Genomic DNA, 19,970 nt, shown 5'->3' with positions numbered 1-19,970 from the left:
GTAATGGGCTGCATTCCGGCATTTCCATACAGACATACAATGAATGCCTTTTGATCATATCACTCCCACACCCTGGATATATACCATCCCCTTTCTACTTCTCTCTTTCATGTTCCCATAGCCCCCTTTAAGAACAATACTTTATTTTACATTAAACCAATACCTTACTAGATAATTGAGGTCCAAATCTCTTGTTTTAAAGAAACCAGGTAACTCAAAATAATACAACAATTTATGTTCGACTTATTCCTGGAGAATTTTCCTAACTTTTTTTTTTAATGCATTGGAACAGTTGAGGCAGAAGTGTCAATTAGGAAAGAAGCTTTCTAAAAGAGAAGAGGTGGCACAGATTGTAATCTCTGCACCAAGGAAGCTGCGGTAGAAGGACCATCATGACTTAAAACGTACAGTAAATCCCAAGCCAGCCTTTACTACAGACAAGGCCTTGTCTTAAGAAACAAAAGAAAATGAGACTTTGGAGGTCACCTGATAGCATCTTAAACATGTACACCTGGAACGTGTAATTTTTTATGCCCTGTCCTCTAGAAAGGCTCTTCTACACACACATCTGTGAAGCTGTACGTTTGCTGAGGGCAATGCGACAGTAAATTGCTTTTAAAGCAGTGATCTTTCATGCTTGAGTTAAATGTGGGTCTGCCAGATGTGTAAGATCCACTTGAGGTGAATTTTATAAAATAACTTTATGTAGACCCTGAGGAAGGACTGGGAGTTTTCGATGCTCACCATATGCTGAGTTAAGAGAGAGACTTTTTCAACTTGCCATAAATATGGGTGGTGGTAAGCTATTTATCTATCTATCTATCTATCTATCTATCTATCTATCTATCTATCTATCTATCTATTAATTTATTTACTTTTGTCTCTCAAGATAGAGTTTCTCTGTAGTTTTGGAGCCTGACCTGGAACTAGCATTTGTAGTCTAGGCTGGCTTTGAACTCATAGATATCCACCTGCCTCTGCCTCCGGAGTGCTGGGATTAAAGGCGTGCCCCACCACTGCTGGGCTGGGTGGTGGTAATTCTACAACAGAAGATTTTTTTTTACTGGATTTTGCCCTGTTTCAACAAGTGTATACACAGATGAGCTGGTATATTCCATCTGAAACATGAGCTGTATGCACCAATTGCAAAAATATAAAATGCTCACTCAACAAAATAAGGACTCTGCAAAATCTCCACTCTTCATTGTGAGTATCTCAAATGATCAAACCTTGGTTCAGTCAGCTTTGCTTGCTAAAAACAAAGTGCACATAGACTCCAGCTTCACTGAAGTTCACAAAGAAAGAAACATCCAGACTTGCCCAGTGGAGTCCTTAGCACCCTTGCAAAGGGTAGTTCTTTTAGGCATCCTCAGGAAGAGGGAACTTGGTTCCCATCCTATACCTGAGTTAAGTGAAGTCTTTTTCTTTACAATTGGGGAATATGTTTTTGTCAGATTAAATAATTACTGTGTATCTGTATATTTATTTATATTCCATATAGATGGATATGTTCTAGAAGGACAATATTCTACCATAAAATATTTTATTAAAAAAACATTTTTTTTTTTTGGTTTTTCTAGACAGGGTTTCTCTGTGATTTTGGATCCTGTCTTGGAACTAGCTCTTGTAGACCAGGCTGGTCTCGAACTCAAAGAGATCCGCCGGCCTCTGCCTCCCGAGTGCTGGGATTAAAGGCGTGCGCCATCACCGCCTGGCCTAAAAAAACATTTTATTTATGTAAGTGTGCATGTGTGTGTGTGTGTGTGTGTGCGTACCTTCAGTGTGGTGGTGCTCATGGAAGCCAGAGGAGCTGGAACCCAGGTAGTTATGAGCTACCTAAAATAGGTACAGGGAATTGAACTCAGCTCTTTTGGTAGAGCAGTAAATGTTCTTAACCAATGGACAATTTTTCTAGCCCAACATAACATCTTCTAGGCATATATTTTTGGTACTGATTTTATATGAAAGAAGACACAATTTTAGGATGCTGTCAGTCAAAAGTATAACATTTGTGGCAATATACATGCTACTTTTTCCTTATGTCTTTTAGAAACATAGTTCCTTTGCTTGAGAGTTTTGATCCCAAAGGAGACTGTTCTGAAATGTCTTCAGCTGTTTAGTGTCATATTTTACTTATGAACAAAAAGAGGTCAAAGAACAAATGGTAAGATGTAGTTCAGAATGCTTGCAAAAACTTAAGCTATATGTTTTTAAAATTAAGTACAATGGGGCTAGAGAGATGGCTCAGCAGTTAAGATCACGGGCTGTTTTCCCAGGGGACCCAGTTTGGTTCCCAGCTCACATATGGCTGCTCACAACCATCTGAAACCCAGTCCCAGGAGATTCAAGGCTGTCTTCCATCTTCTGAGGGCACCGACACACAATGGTACACAGATATACATCTAGGCAAAGCACTCATACATATCAAATAAAAACAATTGTTAAAAGACACTTGGTGAGAATGCTTTTTAAAAATTAAGTAACATGGATTTCTGTTTTTTTTGCTTTGTGTTTCAAGACATGATTTCTCTGTGTAGCCCTGGCCATCCTAGAACTTGCGGTATAGATGAGGATAGCCTCAAACTCAAAGATCTTTCTGCCTATACCTCCAGAATGTTGGGATTAAGGTGTAGTAAAGTGATTTTTTTAAGAGTAAAAAATAATTTTACGATTATTCTATCACTTTAAATTAGATAATTACACATATATGCAAAGAAGATTGCTCATATAAAGCTTATTCAATAAAGAATAATGAAAAGATAGTGCATATTCACTAAGATACACAAATAGCAAAAGTCAGTGTAATACTGGATTTTAAATGATCTCACAAAGATGAAAAAAAAAGTCTGGGAATTTATCAAAGTCAGGCACAGAAGATTGACTACTTTTTCAATCTTTGCTAACTTTCTGATTTTAGCAAAATTTTCTGAATTTAAAGACTGTGATGTTCTGAATGAAAATGGCCACCATAGCTTGATATGTTTGAATGTTTCATTGTTAGTTTGTGGAACTGTTTGAGGAGGATTAGGAGGTGTGGTCTTGGAGGAGGAGGTGTGTCACTGGGGGTGGACTTTAAGGTTTCCAATGCCCAGCTGTGCCATGCTTCTCTATTTCATGCTCTTAGATCAGATGTGAGCTCTCAGCTACTGATCCTGCCTGCCACTATGCTACCTGCCATGATAGTTACAGACTCCATGACCCTCTAGAAAAATATTTCCTTTTATCAGTTGCCTTGATCATAGTGTTTTTTCCTAGTAATAGAAATATAACTAAGACAAAGACCCACAAAGAGGTTTTAAATATTCTACATTACAGGATCTCTAACATTTTACATTATTTCCCCAAATCTATTCCAATATGATGAATAAGTAACAAATTAGAACAAAGAAACTGGAACTCCATGACCCACATGTAGCAACCTATTTTTTTTTTTTGCAGTTCCTTAAAACCTGAAAAAAAATGTAGCTTTACATTTAAAAAAAGTCAAGAGTTCTCAAGGACTGATACTGAGATTAGGAAATGTATAGTTCCTAGGAAATCCTCTTTTTATTTAAAATGGTTTACAGAGAGAGAGGTATGTGATGGTTAATTGTCATGCGCTACACGGTCTATAATCACCTAGGAAATACATCTTGGTATGTTCTTCAGGGTTTTTAGACAGAGGTTTAATGGAAGAATGCAAATCCACCCTGAATGTGGGTACTACCACCTCATAAGCTGGGATCAATGAAGGAAAAGGAAAAAGGGGAGATCTAGAAAGGAACCAGCATTCATATATTTGTTTCTTGACTTCAGATCCCAGAGTCACGCCTTCCTGCCATGACAGATGGTACCCATATTTATAACATGAGAAAACAAGAGTCCTACTCCACTTAAGTTGCTTCTACTAGGTAATGAATATGGGATGTTTTTATGTGTGGGATTAATTTTCAGGTATATGAAAACTATTCTTCATCATGTATTTATAAAATTTAACATAAAACAAATTTTGAATTCAGAATTCAAGATCAAGTATGCAGGAAATTTAATTTATATAAATTTAGTAATTTGTGGCCAGGTATGTTGGTGCATGTTTGAAATACCTGTACTTAGGTGGTACTGAAGACAGTGCAATGAAGTATCTATGTTCTAGTCCTCCCTAGACTATATAGTGAAACATGGTCTTCAATAAATACAATGCTGAAGTAAAATAATACCATGTATAAGGAAAAACAAACTTAAATAATCAAGGGTTAGGGTGAGGGATCATGGAGTAAAGACTTTGTAGCTTAAGCATGGTGACTTAAATTGAAACCCAGGACACCATGGTAAAAGTAGAAAATTGGTTCTGTAAAGTTGTCCTCTGATCTCTACAGATGCAAGTTGGAACACATGTGCCCTGCCACACCCATTGTATACATACATTATGCCCACACATGTACTAGCAATAATAATTATTACTGTAGTAAATGGCTTTAATAAGTAACCTTAGTCTTTAATAAAAAGACAGCAAATCAAGAATCAAATCAAAGAAAGAAGACCACAAAATGAAAGATATCCCACAGAAACCAAAGTGAATGCTGTTGTTATAGAATAGTGAATGCTAGCAAGTTTGGGGAAATGACTCCATATTTCCTAACTTAGCTAAATGTATAAACATCTATGACCATTTCAAATTATTTGTTTGTATCCTCTGGTACAACCTTATCCTGTGAACATTGAAGTGCAGACACAGTGCCAATTATACTGCTTTGAAATCATTGTTTTATACTAAGTAAAAACAGTTTTTACCTAATCTTTGTATATGTCATCCAGTTTTTTTTACTATGTAATATAATATGATTTTCTAAGTGAAAATAATATACTTACTCAAGTGAGGATTTACAGGTGCTGGAAGAAAAGCCAAAAAAAGTGGGGGCGGGAGGGGGGAGAAAAAGAAAAATGTTAGTAAGGCTTGGATGTCATTTATAAACAAAACTCTAATAAGTCTGCTTAGAACCCTATGGTTTCTTCCAATCCTAATGATGGCAGTGGATAATTGCATCTGAATTCGTTTTATTCTATGGGATGGAGAACATTTTACATTGAGCTTGTGTTAAGAACTTCAACGTGCCACACATTCAGTGTTAAAGAGCATAAGGGAGTCAACCACTTTACAAGAAATGGCATTGTTCAACTTTTATATCTTAACCAGTGCTAAACAAACCCAGAAGTCAAACTGAAGTCATGGGTAAAATAATCTATGATCTAGATGAATTAAGAATGGAAGCAATTATTTAAGAGATTATATTTATATTTTTGTTACACCCACATTTACTGAAAATAATGACATATAAAAACAATGAAATTATGAAATCATGTCATATGTTTGAAATAAACCAGCACCATTACCACTGTGTTTGATTACATTAACACATACACACACACATACATACATACAGAAATTTCTAAACATAGATTTAACATATCTTAAGAGACAAGATACATTCTTTTTTTTACTTTTTGTGCACAAAACAAATCTTTGTTTGAGAAAAACAATTATGCTTTCCATAAAAATGCTATCTGATTTCTCTTGAAGGGAGAAATAAAGATATCAAGTTTTACTAACAAGTAACAAAAATATTTCTACACTACAGTGTAAAGGGAATGCGTCTATGCATCTATAGTCATCAGTTATCACTGGGAGCAAACTCTGCTCTGGAGGTAACAGCCTTGTGGTGTCTTCCCAGTAATACAGTGGTTGGTAATATCCCTGTGTGACTTCTGCTTTATCCCTTCCCTAGCATCTGATTAGCCACCATGTTAACTTGCAAATTCCTAAAGAAGCAATACATACAAACATGTAGAATAAGCCTATTTACCCTTACAGAAGAACATGTAGACCTGTGGTTCCCAACCTGTGGGTCATTACCTCTTTAGGAGGTCAAATAACCTTTCCACAGTGGTTGTGTAAGACCATCTACATATCAGATATTATATTGCAATTCATAATAGTAGAAATAACACAGTTATGAAGTAGCAACAAAAATAATTTTATGATCAGAGAGCATCACGACATGTGGAACTGTACTAAAATAAATATTCCACATCATTTCATACACAAATAAATATTTGTAAAATAAAAACTACTTACCAGTATATTTGATTACACGAATTGTTGAATCTCCTTCACCAAATTTAGTGAGAGGAGTTAGTCGGACTTCATAAGCCTCTGGTTTAATCAGTTCAGTCAAGTTATACGTAATCAGTTCTCCCTTTTGAATATTCCCATTTATTTTAATCTCCTGTTCCCACCACCGCTGCTGTCCAGCCTGAAATCAAAATGATTGTATAATAATGTTTCTAGCATCTAATTTAAAGTTATTTGCTTTGTTCTAAGAAAGTGAAAAGTAGTTTGGATGTTTAGTTAACTTCAAACTAAAAGTTTATCAAACATATTATAATTTATACATTATTATTATATATTCATGTTCTATATATTTTATATATCCAAATATTTTATAGTCTTTTGCAGATGTTTCTTGATAGCTGAAAATTATCAGAGGTTAGTTAACTAGACTCAGCTGATTTCAATGTATCATTTTATATTAAGAGTTGGAACATTCAAACAAAGACCATCATTTGATGTTTGAAAAAGGATATTTGTAACTCCATTTAACATAAATTATTGATGGTATATGAGATTCTTAAACATCTTTAACTTCTTTATCATATCAATAAATGTATATATATATATATATATATATATATATATATACTGCATACGTAATAGTTTTCAGGGTAAATTGTAGGTATGAGAGTTCTAACACAGTGATGAGTATTTCCTTAGCTCTTGGAATCCATTGAAAACATTGAAAATGAAGACTGAAATAAAACTCACTATAAAAGGATTTCCAAAAGTTACAGATACAATTAAAAAATTAAAATAACAAAATGATCCAGAATGATCCAGTAAATGCCATCGGAAAGGATCCATTTACAAGTAACCAGAGGGTGACTCCATAGAATGTTGATTGGTAGTTAATAAGATAAACGCAGACGTCTCCCATTAGGTTCAGGGGTATGCACCTATCAGTGACTTTGAAATAAGTTGTTGCAGTGAAGCAAAATGGATGAAAACACTACAGTAGCAAGCTAAAATAGGAACTAGCATCATACGGTATTCTACACTAAACACGATGCTCGGATAATTTTATGATTAGTTTTGGGGGGTTATAGGTTTCTTTTACGTGGAGAAACAGTGAACAAGCTTCAACTTTTATTTATAGTGAACCTATTAATTGCCTAGAAACAATAACTTGAATAATCGTATGAATGAAACTGAACCTAAATCTATAAGATGCTTTATTAATAATGTTCATTTATTGCAATTGTTTATTTTGGATTGAAATGAGAAGAGAACATTGAGTCATATCTAGTAGTCACAAACAGAAACAAGAAAACATTTAGTAATTGAGACTGTGGACTTGTCTGCATTGATACAAAATCACCTGGTCTTTCTCTCGTCTCTCAATTCTCTCCCCTTCCCACTTTTCCTCTTATATGTATATTTGATTTTCCCTCATACAAATAATATCTATTTTAAATTTTATTAATTTAAATTTATTAATTAAGTTATTGCATCCTATTCATTAAAGTTCTTAATAGGTAATTATAGATTTATTTGCTGTTGCAAATTGAGGTTTTCTATCATTTTAACATATTTTGCTGACTTATCTAACTCTCATGGATTTTTTTTATTCTTCTTACATCCAATAACATAGATGTTAGAAAATGACAGGGAATAGGCATAGCTTATTTAAAATATTTTTCTGCTAATGCCCATATATATTACATATACACTTGTTTGTGATAATATATGCCCTTGATATATTTCTTTACTATGTGCTGATCATGTGACTTAAAATTTTCTCACTGGGGAATGTTTGGGGCTAAAGGCAAAAATATAGTCTTTTAGAGGCATACCTTTGTTCTGAAATGCTCCTAGGGCATCTCACAAGGCTATTCACTGTTTTACTGTGAAACCTTTTGATAGCTCAGATAAAGGTAGAGAAAATTCCTTAGTTTCCACTGGTCTTAGGTTTTTATTTTTGTTTTTTTCAAAATGTTAAGAATCAAAGTACAGATTTGCCTTGGTGGTGAGCAGCTAAGTGCAACAACTGTTTGAATAAGAATTCCACTTACTAATGTGGATTTACATGTTTCTTCATAGTTTTACATGGCAATTCTCTCTTTCATCTCTGTACACACATATGCATAGATTCCTTATATGTACATATATTTGTACATATATATTGTATCCATGTACTATATATGTGTGCATTTACCTATATTCATAAAAAAACTGATTTGTTCCCTGAAGGTGGATTAGTCCTGACTATAAAACTTGGATTCCTATGGTTCTTATACTTCTATTGCTAAACTTCTGAAAATGAAAAGCTCTAATATGTTCATGTTTCTTTCTAATTTTGTCTCAAAAAAACAAACAAAATAGATGAATCAAGAAGAGATTATTTTATATGTAATTCTTGGAGCTGTATTCAGAAGAGATAAAAGAATATGCTATTGAAGAGGTATGTGTACAAATAAAAGCACACATAAGATCATTATCTAAGTATTACACGGAGAAGTCAGTCTCAGAAAGCTCAACTACTTAACTTTAAAAGACAAAATTGGATGTCTACTGTGAGATTGCATCTCCTAGAACTGTTAGGGAAACCACACCCATGAGATCTCATCATAATGACTGCCTAAACAAGACCCAAATAACAATGACACTAATGAATGTGTTAACATGGAAGGGGAACTCTCACAGTGTCCTATCATAGACAAAGAACTCCAGACAACAAAGAAGTTCTGGGAGTGGGAGAAATAGTCTTTCCTAGAGAATAGCACATCAGTTGGATATACACTACCAAATGGCCAAATTCTGATCAGTTTATTTTACATACTTAGAAGTATATAAATATATATTATATATACACCACATAACAACAATTAATAAAAAAACAGAGGAAGATAAAAGGTAGAGGTACATGGAAGGACTTGGAGAAAGGAAAAAAAAAGAAAAATTATGCAGTTATATTTAAATATAATAAATATATAGGAATAAAATGATAAACTAGAAGAGATAAATATGACTGCTTAAAACAGAAACTTACAATTAATCAATATTAATTGATTAATTGAATGTCAGTGAAGTACTCAGCCAAAAATAGAATATCTATATGCCCTGCCCCTTCTCAAGGCTCCGAGACTATGGCAGAAGAGGGACAGAAGATTGTAAAGCCATAGATCTCGGAGCACCACAGGAAACAGTGTCTTCTGGGAAAGACAACACCTCTGAACTCATGAACTCACATGGGTCTGTGCCTGCCTACCCAAGAGCCCATGATCTCAATCAAATTCCAAAATGATTGGTGGAGGTGTTTCCCATCCCCACCACTGACGGAGGAACTATTGACATTTGATAGCTCTAGGGAAGGAGGGTGTTTCTTAAAGCCTCTAGCCCCTGGTAAGTCAATGCCTCACCATTAAAATATATGGCCAATACAAACTGTACCCCATAGGTTAATTAAAAAAAATACTAGAAGTTAAGAGGAGTTAGAGGTAGGGGTGAATTTGAAAAGAGATAGGAGTCGGAGAAGTAGGGGTGAACATGATCAAAATTCATTGTATGAAACTCAAAAAATAATAAAATCACATATTTTGAAAGTCTGGTCTCCTTAGAATTCTACATTACATAGGGATGTATAAGCCTGAGTTTTGAGCAACCTGAATATATTAAATTTCTTATAAGTAAACAAGAAACAGAATGCAGTAGCAAAATGAGTCAGATAATAGGTATTTCACAGATGAAGAAACTCCAATAACTAATTAATTAAGAAAAGCTAAGTCCTCACAAAGAATCAATGAAATAGAAATTAAATCCCCATTATTTCACATAATCAGACAGGCTAACATATTAAAAAGTGAAACAGTATTAAAGTTTGGTGTAGCAATAAAACAATAAGAAACTTCAAGCATGTCAGAGCCTATGTGTAAGAATTGGGAGTGAGGCTAACTCCACCTCCCAAACAAATCAGACTGCAAAAGTGCTGTGAATTCTCAGAGGACTCTGGTAATGGTGACTCCGGATTTATGACATAGTAGACAGCTATGATAAGCTATTTGATAGCCTTGGTTTCCCTTAGTTCCATAGCTCATGGGGTAGCAAATCACTGTTTGATGGTGTATATGCTTTGGTATGTCTGAAGGACGCTGAGTTGTAAGATCCTTATGTCATAGAACAGAAAACAACCAAACCTGCCCAACATATTTATATCTTTATTATACTGGACATCAAAACTTCCCTGCACTCTAGAAAGGGAAATTATTCTTTAAGGAAGTTTGCTGAGCAAATGAACTTGAAAAAGTGTGGCTATAAAAACATGATGCGGTGTGTCTGTCTGCACAAGACATGCAGAAACACATGTCTGTAACCATCTGTCCTGCAAGCATATAGCCCTGCTGGGTGTGTAAACTGTTCCAAGCTTGTATGGCATTAAAAAATGTTACAGCTTTAACAGGTGAGTTCTTACACTCAGCGACAGGAATATTCATAACATAGGAAACAGAAAATGGCATAAGCATAAGAAAATAAGGTGTAAAAATAAAATCATAGGCTATTCCTAAAATATCTCTGGGGGCCAATTTTTCTTCAAAATAACTTAACGTAAATAGCAATCTTATGTCTTTAAATATTAAGTTTTATATGTAGGAGTGGAAGGCAAAGGTGTAATTATTTCAAAAGGTAGATAAAATTAAATTAACTCTTCCAGATAAATGTATAAAGGCAAACATGATAGTAGCTGAATCAGGATACAGTCTTCTGGACATGTCAGCTTATTACAACCCTAACCATAGGACAGCCAGAGGGAGAGAGTATAGGTATGTTGATGCAACAAAGGCTGTGCTCAAATATTTCGGTTGGTGTGGCTATGGCAATGTTGTTATAAATTCTGAAGTCTCTAACCTCACCTGTGAATTTAAAAAGCAATGCCTTCGGATCCAAGCCTTTCCTTTGAAGCTGTCATGAAAGTATACTGTTCAACAGTTGAAAGTGTAAGCAATTAATACTTTGTATTGCATATCAGCTAGCTGTGCAAGTTATACAAATGGAAAGTATTGCTTTCACAAACATAGGAATACACCCACTTATTGAGACTGAAACCAAGAAGCAGTTGGAAATAAAAGATCCACACCATAAAACCAGAAAAAGCTCCAATTTGTCCCTCTTGTGTGCTCAGAAATGTAAGGGTTAAAATTTTTCATGTTGATTTCAAAATCCATTTCCTTTTGCTTAATAGATATGTTCCTTTCATATATCTTAGAGCAAGCTGATGCCCTGAAGTTCTCACAATGTGTTTTTTTTTAATTAAAAACTGTGGTTTGTGGTTTTACTTATTTTTTAAATTTATACCACATGGGATTATTAAATAGCTATTGCTGAACAGGTCTCATGAAGAAAAAAATGTTAGAGTCTTCCTTTAGCTTTCAAAGCAACAAAATTAGATATTTTAAGCAAATTAAGCAAAAATCTGCAACAGACTTAAAACTGAAAGCAGGAAATGAAATCATGCTGCCATCTTTTCCTCATCCCATCTGGATGGAGAACACCTGAAAGCACTCTTAGGAAGTCCACTGAAAAGGACTGGAAGAGAGAGAGCTAAAAGGAAATACGGTACTTTAACTGAATATAGGGCACATCCACACCATTGTTCCTCTTGTTGTAATGTGACTAGCTGAGAGAAAAACCGACACTGTTTTCCATGGGAACTGCTATTTGTGTTCACCAGTCATTCTGCAAGGGACTATAATAGCTGGCTTTAACTATACGGACATTGCAGAGTCTAATCCACACATTCTTACACTTATTCACAGAATAATACACCTTTACGATGAGATTTCACATTGCAAACCATTTCCTTTACGTTTCTGTAGCAAGCACACGCTGATGGTACACAGTTAGTGATATCATTACGGTGTTTCTACCCATCCGGGTGCTTTGATTATATTAATCCATTTGTCACTTTTTCTATCCATCTATTTCATCCTCCTATGCCTCTTCCCTTGTATATCCCGAGTGTCCCCACTCTCGATTTCATACCCCCATTCAGTTTCTACTTATGAGAGAAAAGATGCAACATTTGTTTTCACGAGACTGGCTTATTTCACTTAACACAATGATCTTGAGTTGTATTCATTTTTTTTCCTGAAAATTAAAAAAAATCATTCATCAAAGCTAAAAAAACTCTATGGTGCCCATGTGCCATAATTTTTATACTCCCAAATATAAGATGGATTCCACGGATTTCAGATGCACTGTTGTTTCATCTACATTGTAGAGGAAGTTGTTTTTTAGGAAGTGTACTAAGAGTTACTTCCCATAAATGTTTGGAAAAGTTCTATATCTAACTTTGCTCATACTCTCATCTAACTTACTGCTGACAGGACCTTCTCCAAGAAATACATGAGGGCCTATTCATTTTTGGTGGTCACACCTCTTGGAAGCTTGACTATTATTTCGCTATTAGAGGAAAGTAGCATTGTGTGGAAGCCAGCTTTATCTTGATAAACTGTTTCACACCTAGTCCCTCAAAAGAAAGCACCAAAATTTGCTGATTAAAATTTCTGCCATCTCCTGGGGTATGATGGCAGCATCTACTACTGCTTACAGCATTTCCATGGTCATGGCCAGGTTGATGCTATTGATGACTTTCAATGGGAATCAGACTGCAAGAATAAAAATACCGCTTGGGAAGCATTCAGGATCCATATTTACGTCAGAATTGAAAGGTGCAATACTGCTGTAGTATGCATAAATCATTTTAGCAGACACAGACTAGGAAGTGATGTCAACACTCTGTATGCTTCAACACCTAACTAAAATCTTCCAATTTTTGAAGAAGGAATAAACATAATTTTCTGGCTACTGAAATTATCTACCCTAAATGTGTGTAATATTTCCCGGTACCACTTTGATATTCAGAATAATGTTGCACATGAAATTGAGGAGAACTAGAAAGGAGGCAATTAGAGAAATTATGCATTCTGTAGCACATTGCTCCTCCCTAAACAGGACTATCCTTATGTTTCCAAACCTCATTTTTACCCCATTGCTGATAACTTATAATTAATTCCTGCCATGCCAAAGTAAACTGAGTAGATTTAAAATTTGGAATCAATAACCTGCAGTTATGTAAGTTACGTATTCAGTTGTGCTGAGGACTGAGTACTCCACAGAGAAGGTAAATTGGGACAGAAATAGAGACAGTGTAAAGCCTGTCTTAAGGTCATTCTACTTTTCCACTGTTACTCTCTGAGACAGTGGTTCTCAATCTTCTTAAAGCTGCTGATTTTAATATGGTTCCTTAGATTTTACTAACCCACAAGTATAAACCTGTATTGTGGCTATTTCATAACTGTAATTTTGCTACTGTTACGAATCGTCACATAGATATCTGATATGCCGTATATGTGATATGCGGCTCCCAAGTGGGTCGTGACTCACAGGTTGAGACACACTGTTCTAAGACTCCCTCCACTTCATCCGTACTGTCTCCACTTGTTCTAGCAGGCAGAGTCCATTTATTATATAGTTGGACTTGCCTTGCCACTTGCTTAACAATTTATTCAATCCATGGATTTCTTAGGGAACCTACAGGCCCTGCACATATAACAGCAGCATGTCAGACACTTTTTAAGTGTTTTGTATATTCTGTCAACATCTCAAGAACTGGTGAGACAGCAGATGCCAGGTATCACGCCCCCCACCCCTCCAATTCTGGTTCTATTTCCTCTGTTATGCTACTAAGGACTCCCTCGCTATGCAGGCAGGACCCAGAGCGTCTATAAGAGACCTCAATTCCTTTGGGAGGTGTCAGGAAGCGTGCCATGGATTTCCTGATCTACCTATTGTACTTCTCCTTTGTAATATATTTCTGAACCATGTCTGGGGACACCATGCTTGCACTGGGAATTTTTCTCAATGTATTTTATTTCTGATGTAAAGTAATTCAACATTTTGCCCTCTTGACCACACTTTCTCCACATTCCCTCCAGCACGGGTTCCATTGGATTTAATGACTAGGCTTTCAAGGTTGTTGTTCTGCATGGATTTCTTAAATCTGTTAAAAGCTCATGTGTGTTTACTGTTTGGTTCTCAATCATGGCCATTGAGCCTCACCTTTTCATGCTGTAGTCTTAATGGAGAGCGCAGGTAGAAAGGAGTTCCTAGGCCGAAACATCCACATATGCATAGTTAAAGTTCTCAACAGTTAGATACAAGTTCAAAAATTTTTAAAGCTTTATTTGTGTTTGTGTATGTGTGTTTGTGATTGTGCACACACATTCGTGAGTTATGCATGTGTGGGTGCTTGTTGAGGCCAAATGTTGTTGGATCTCTTGGAACTGATATAATAGGTGGTTGTAAGCTACCTCCATGTGGGTGCTGGGATTTTAGCTCAGTCTTTTACAAAAAAAAAAGTATTTCTTAATCACTGAAGCTTTTTTTTTTCCATCCCAGAACATAATGCTTTCACCTGTGTAGAGAGCTGCTGTGGACCTTCATTTGAATGTCTGAAAAATCCTGCTCTTCATATTCCTCATTTATATGTCTTTCAGCAGGAGTTACTTGATTATAAAATAGAAGGAGAAGCTGTGACAAGCCTTAGCGAAGAGAGCACGGGGCATGCCCATGGTTTCATTCTTCCAGGCAGGTAGGTCCTTCTCCTCCTGTGATTCTCTGAGCAAGGGATTGCTATCTGGTGGAGGGGAGTGGTGTGTGAAGTGTTAATGCAGGCAGCAGCTGGGAAACATTCCAGCAGGTAAAAGCGGGAGGGCTTGCAGAGTCTCTTCAAGGATGTATTTAGTTGAGTGTGGAATGCAATGCAGTTACTCATTCAGAAAACTCTTCTGTGACAGTCAGAAAAAAATGGCCTTACTTGGACACAGTAAAAATAAAAAAGAAAGGAAAAAAAGGGGGGGGGGAGAGAGGAAGAGATAGAGGGAAGAAGGGAGGGAGGGAGGAAGGAAGGGAGGGAGGGAAGAAGGAAGGAAGGAAGGAAGGAAGGAAGGAAGGAAGGAAGGAAGGAAGGAAGGAAGGAAGGAAGGAAGGGAAGAAGGGGGAAACAGATTAATGAAAAGGAGGACTTAAAACTGGGTGCCCCACAGTTAAAAGTGTAGCACTAGGACAATGCAAACAAAAGTAGAGCAGACCTTGGAAGAACAAAGACTTTGAAACCCTGAACAAAGCCAGAACTTCTATCACAGTAAAAGCCTAATGGAAGGGCTAGAAACAAGGCTACCTCTTAACATTCTTAGGCATTGCAGACAAATCCGAACTGCAAACTAAAATGGGTCACAACAAACAACCAACAGTAAAATTTGGTTTTTAAGTATAGTATGTAGAAGATGCCCATCACAGCTCAGCAACACACACCAGAACACCACTGAGCAGCTGTGTCTCGTTTTGGGGCCACATGGCTGAGAGGGAGCTGCTCTCTACTCTCGAGCAGAATCCAGAGTTTAAGGCAGCACAGTAAGAGCTCAGGAAACTAGGAAACTTCAAAATTTCATGGTTTCAGTGTGACTAATACTTTTACATCATGGAAAAGTTAAAAGAAAAATAAAATTAAAGACAGATTGTCATAAATCAATTACCTGTTTGTGATTAAATGTCTAAGGAGAAATGTGACTTCTGGCCTGTTATTTGCACAATTAAGAACTTAACCAGAAAGTGAGTTTTTCTCATGCTCCTGTGTGATTTCATGCAAACTGCATTAAACCTGGCCCCTTCTAATTTCCTGTCATCTCAGCTTCCCAGGTGCTTGAGAGAAAATATTCCTCTTTTTCACTCATCCACTAAGGGTGCTTGTCTATGCTATATTTTGCATCATCTTTCACAACATACGAATCTGCAGTTTGGGATGATAGTTGAGAATTCTGGACTTAAGCAATTTCACCCTGCCTTAGGAAATAAGTTGTCAGTACCTGACATACCCTCAACCAGGTATTTATGATGCCCATCTGTTAAAACAAAATCACTGCAAGCAAGAGTTCATGCATAACAGTAAAAATAAACATTCTTAGTAGGTTCTGGAAAATTAACAGCAGAAAAAAACTTGCTTCCTATCTAGCTAAAAAAGAACACAGGTTCTGTTACTTTCTTGATGTCATTGCATCCCACAGGTGAAAGTCTGTGTCAGTCTAAACTGGAGCCGGTCTTCCATTTCAACCTGGGAGAGCTGGTGAAATGAAGCGACACAGCTATTCATTTAAGAAATGTATAGTTTCACGTTTTTGTTTAAATTATTTAAAGGTTTTAGTTTGGATTAACTTTCTGTCTCAATGGTATATGATGGACTATAGTCACTTATTTTAATTATTTTGTGAATAACAAGTATTTTTCTTTACACCTGTAAGAGGAACACCGTGTTAAATCCTAGGTTAGTGCTTATGGCCATAGAGCTCCACCCTGAAAATGCTGCCTGTGGCTTCCACCTTCACAGGCTGTACCACAGACAGACGTTCAAACGAGTCTTGGATTCTCATGAATCATCATTACTATCTAGCTTACATATTTTTTCAAATTGTTGTGGTGATGACCAATCTGCAGAATTATTTATAATGCTGGTCAATATTATTGAATATCCACTCTGAGTTAAATAAATTATTCAACTTCATTTAGAAGATATATCTAAGTGTATAAGCAATATCTCCTAAGTCTAACTAGACTGACTCAGTTTGATAGTAATGAATGGATAACTACTTGAAATCAACACAGCATTCATAGGGAGAGATTTCATGTTAGTGCCTTTTTATAAAGTAGAGTAAATATACATTTATGTAAATTTAAATATAGTGCTATATACTATTGTATTCAATGAGTAACATGATAACTGCTGAAAATTATGGACTTAGCTTAGAAAAAATAAAAAAAGGTGTTGAAATAGAGATTAGCATAGATTACTGAATTTTAGAATAAAAATATCAGCAGTATTCTCTGGCTTTGAAAGTTACTAAACAATGTGGGTTGATAACATTTATAATCAATCCACAATCGTCTAACTTAGGGTTATGTGATGAAGAAAGCTGTGAAACCATCATGAGCTATCTTTGTTCATAATCTGTGTCTTACACCAGGAAGAGAGCACACAGAATACAGAAAACTCATGTGAAATTCACATGACCACATTTTTAAAACACTGTTAAGTTCCGTGAACTTTTCTAAGAGCCACAGAAAATTTAGAACTTAAATATTATCAGAAATATAAAATCATGAATGTTCTAGATTTTATGACTAAGGAGAATCAATAACTCCTTAATGGGTTTGCATTTACAAGTCAGTGTGGTTAACCCATTCTCGATGTGGATGGAAATGCCGGGCGGTGGTTTTGAAAGTGGAGAACTCATAAACAGCTAGGGATGGGTTCATACATTTGGAGAAATTTTTGATTTTATATTTTTAATGCTTTGCTTTTATTCTTAATTCTGGCTTGGAGCTCTTGATTCAACAGGTAAATTCAAGCATCAGAAGACATGGACACAACACAACAACATAAGGTTAAAAAAAAAACAAACAAAACTAGAAACACCACCTGTGTCTGTTCGATGCTCCCATGAAGCAGCATGTTGGCTATGAGCTGCAGCTGTCTAAACTGGCTTATGTAAAGTAGAAATTCACATCTATTTCATAGACATTTCTGTTCTTTTTCTCTTTCCAATATTATACACTCATATGCAACTTTAAATGGTATATATAGTATTGTTAACAGTAGATGGTACAGTTCATCTGTCTATATTGCAAAATATTTTTCTAGATATTTTTTTTCTAATTTGTGTTACTATTTGTTAATATTGTCTTCCATTTAAAAACTAGAAGAAAAATGCTAATTTAAGAAGCATCAAACTAAAAATAACACAATGTTGTATTAACCATTGCCAAGCAATACAATATAACAGACAACCAAGAAGTCTTCTTGGCATACACAAACATTTATTTCTTCCTTGTGTACAGGCTGTCCAAGTCAACTGGTGCAGACCTGGCAGAATCTGGCTCATTTCTAGTTGTGGTTGGACTCATGGTTTGTTCCATGTGTGTCATTATCTTGGTCCATTAAGTAACTCATGACACGTTTTTCTCCTCTTTGAGCTCAGATGGTTTGATGAGGTGAGCAGGGTTCTACATCGTCTCTTAATGTCTAGGCTGAGAAATGGCAGTTATCATTTCTCTACAAAGAGCAATTCTCATTGAGAATATCCAACCTGCGTGGGTCTGAGATATGTTCCAATGTTGGGTAAGGTTTCAAGAGTAATAAATTTAAGATAAACAAAACTATACGTCAAGATTCTCAAAAAGTTCGAGAGGATCACAATTCCTCACTGTAAAAATTTATTATTAAATAAAAATTATCAAAATATGTAAGTTATTTAAACTTACACACATATTGTAATTCACTGTATATTTTGTGTTCATGTATGTGTGTATAATGTGTTGGGTAATACCCTCAGATCAGGAGGAATTGAGTATACTGGGCAGTAGCTCCTACCTATAAAAAATAGCTTAATCCCTAGTGTGATCCACTCCACCTACAGAAACATATGCCCAGCTATCAGAAACAACACACCCTGTTCCCAGTCAACCATAGGAAGTAGCTGTAATTTAGTTGTTGCTCTCTCCTCTTTCTTTCTCTCCTTCCCTCCCCATCTGTCCATCTTTCTTTCCCTCACTCACTCTTTCTCTTCCTCTCTATCTTTATCTCTGTCTCTCTCTGTCTCTCTCTGTCTTTCTCTGTCTCTCTCTGTCTCTCTCTCTCTGTCTCTCTCTCTCTCTCTGTCTCTCTCTCTCTGTCTCTCTCTCTCTGTCTCTGTCTCTCTGTCTCTCTGTCTCTCTGTCTCTCTCTCTTTCACTGTGTTTGTGTGTGTGTACAACAACCCTTCTAAGAACACTCAACCTTCATCCCACAGAAGGATTGGCATGCCCCCCTGTTCCAATAAAGCAGTGTCAGGCTGTTGAAATTGATTGTGTCTGCTTTTCTGTCTCATTTATCTTACATCACGTATGTGTGGGTGCATGCAGAGGCCAGATGTTGTGCTCTATAATTTTGCCTCTTTCTCTGAGTCAGTATCACTGACTGACCCTGGAGGCAGGCTGCCAGCCATCAACCTCAGCGGTCCTGTTTCTGCATCTGGATCTCCACAGTGGTCTGGGCATCAGGACACAGGCCTTTGACATGGGTATTGGAGGTCTGAACTCTGGATACTTGCTCAGCAAGTTCTTTTACCTGCTGAGCCATCTCTCCCGCCTTGTATTTCTGAATCCCTTTATACAGTCACAAATAAAAGCAAAAACATTATTGAAAATTTAAAAAAAAATGATCACCTACTTTCCATTAAAATCTGCCCACCTCTTACTGAGTCATACACAGATGCAACATCTCCTTCTCATAATAGGAGACTAATTCCAAATTTTTGCAAAAGATCATTGTTAAAAACATTTCTTAGCCTTTCTGTGGTGACTATTGAAATAGTAAGATCGCATCAAGTTTAATTTAGATACATGCAATGAGTGAGTCTCTAAATGGTACCAAATAAATTGATATTTGATACAACCAATGATATAGACATTTGAACATATGTCTATATGAACTCCATATGGTATCCATATTCATTTTTCCATGAAATTCTTACCTATATTATTATTCTTTACTAACATAATTTATTCATCTTTGTTAAATATGTAATCTAATATTACTCCCTAGTTAAAACTCTCTATATCCAAATATCATTTTTAAATGTTTTTTGTGTTTGACTTGGGTCTTATGTAAGCAATTTACTACTGAGCAACATCATCATTTTTAAATTTTATTTTCATTTAATATAATCCTTATCTCTTTACCCAAATTAAGATAAATTTGTACAATATGTTCTAAACTTCAGTTTTCTTAAGA

General features: G+C 35.9%; 1 protein-coding gene across 5 annotated transcripts in view; it reads right to left on the bottom strand.

Moving 5' to 3' along the window:
* Mdga2 (MAM domain containing glycosylphosphatidylinositol anchor 2) overlaps positions 1-19,970 on the bottom strand; it is a 716,330-nt gene that overhangs the window by 30,376 nt on the left and 665,984 nt on the right. For all 5 annotated transcript variants that reach the window (XM_075947276.1, XM_075947279.1, XM_075947278.1 and 2 more), the window contains 2 exons: positions 6,113-6,290; positions 4,849-4,869 (listed from right to left, as the gene is read on the bottom strand). In XM_075947276.1, coding sequence (XP_075803391.1) covers positions 4,849-4,869; positions 6,113-6,290 — 199 coding nt within the window. The remainder of the gene's footprint in view (positions 1-4,848; positions 4,870-6,112; positions 6,291-19,970) is intronic.

Source organism: Microtus pennsylvanicus, chromosome 14 (genome assembly GCF_037038515.1).
Source record: "Microtus pennsylvanicus isolate mMicPen1 chromosome 14, mMicPen1.hap1, whole genome shotgun sequence".
Classification (NCBI taxonomy): Eukaryota; Metazoa; Chordata; class Mammalia; order Rodentia; family Cricetidae; genus Microtus; species Microtus pennsylvanicus.
This window is presented reverse-complemented; position numbering and strand designations above follow the sequence as displayed.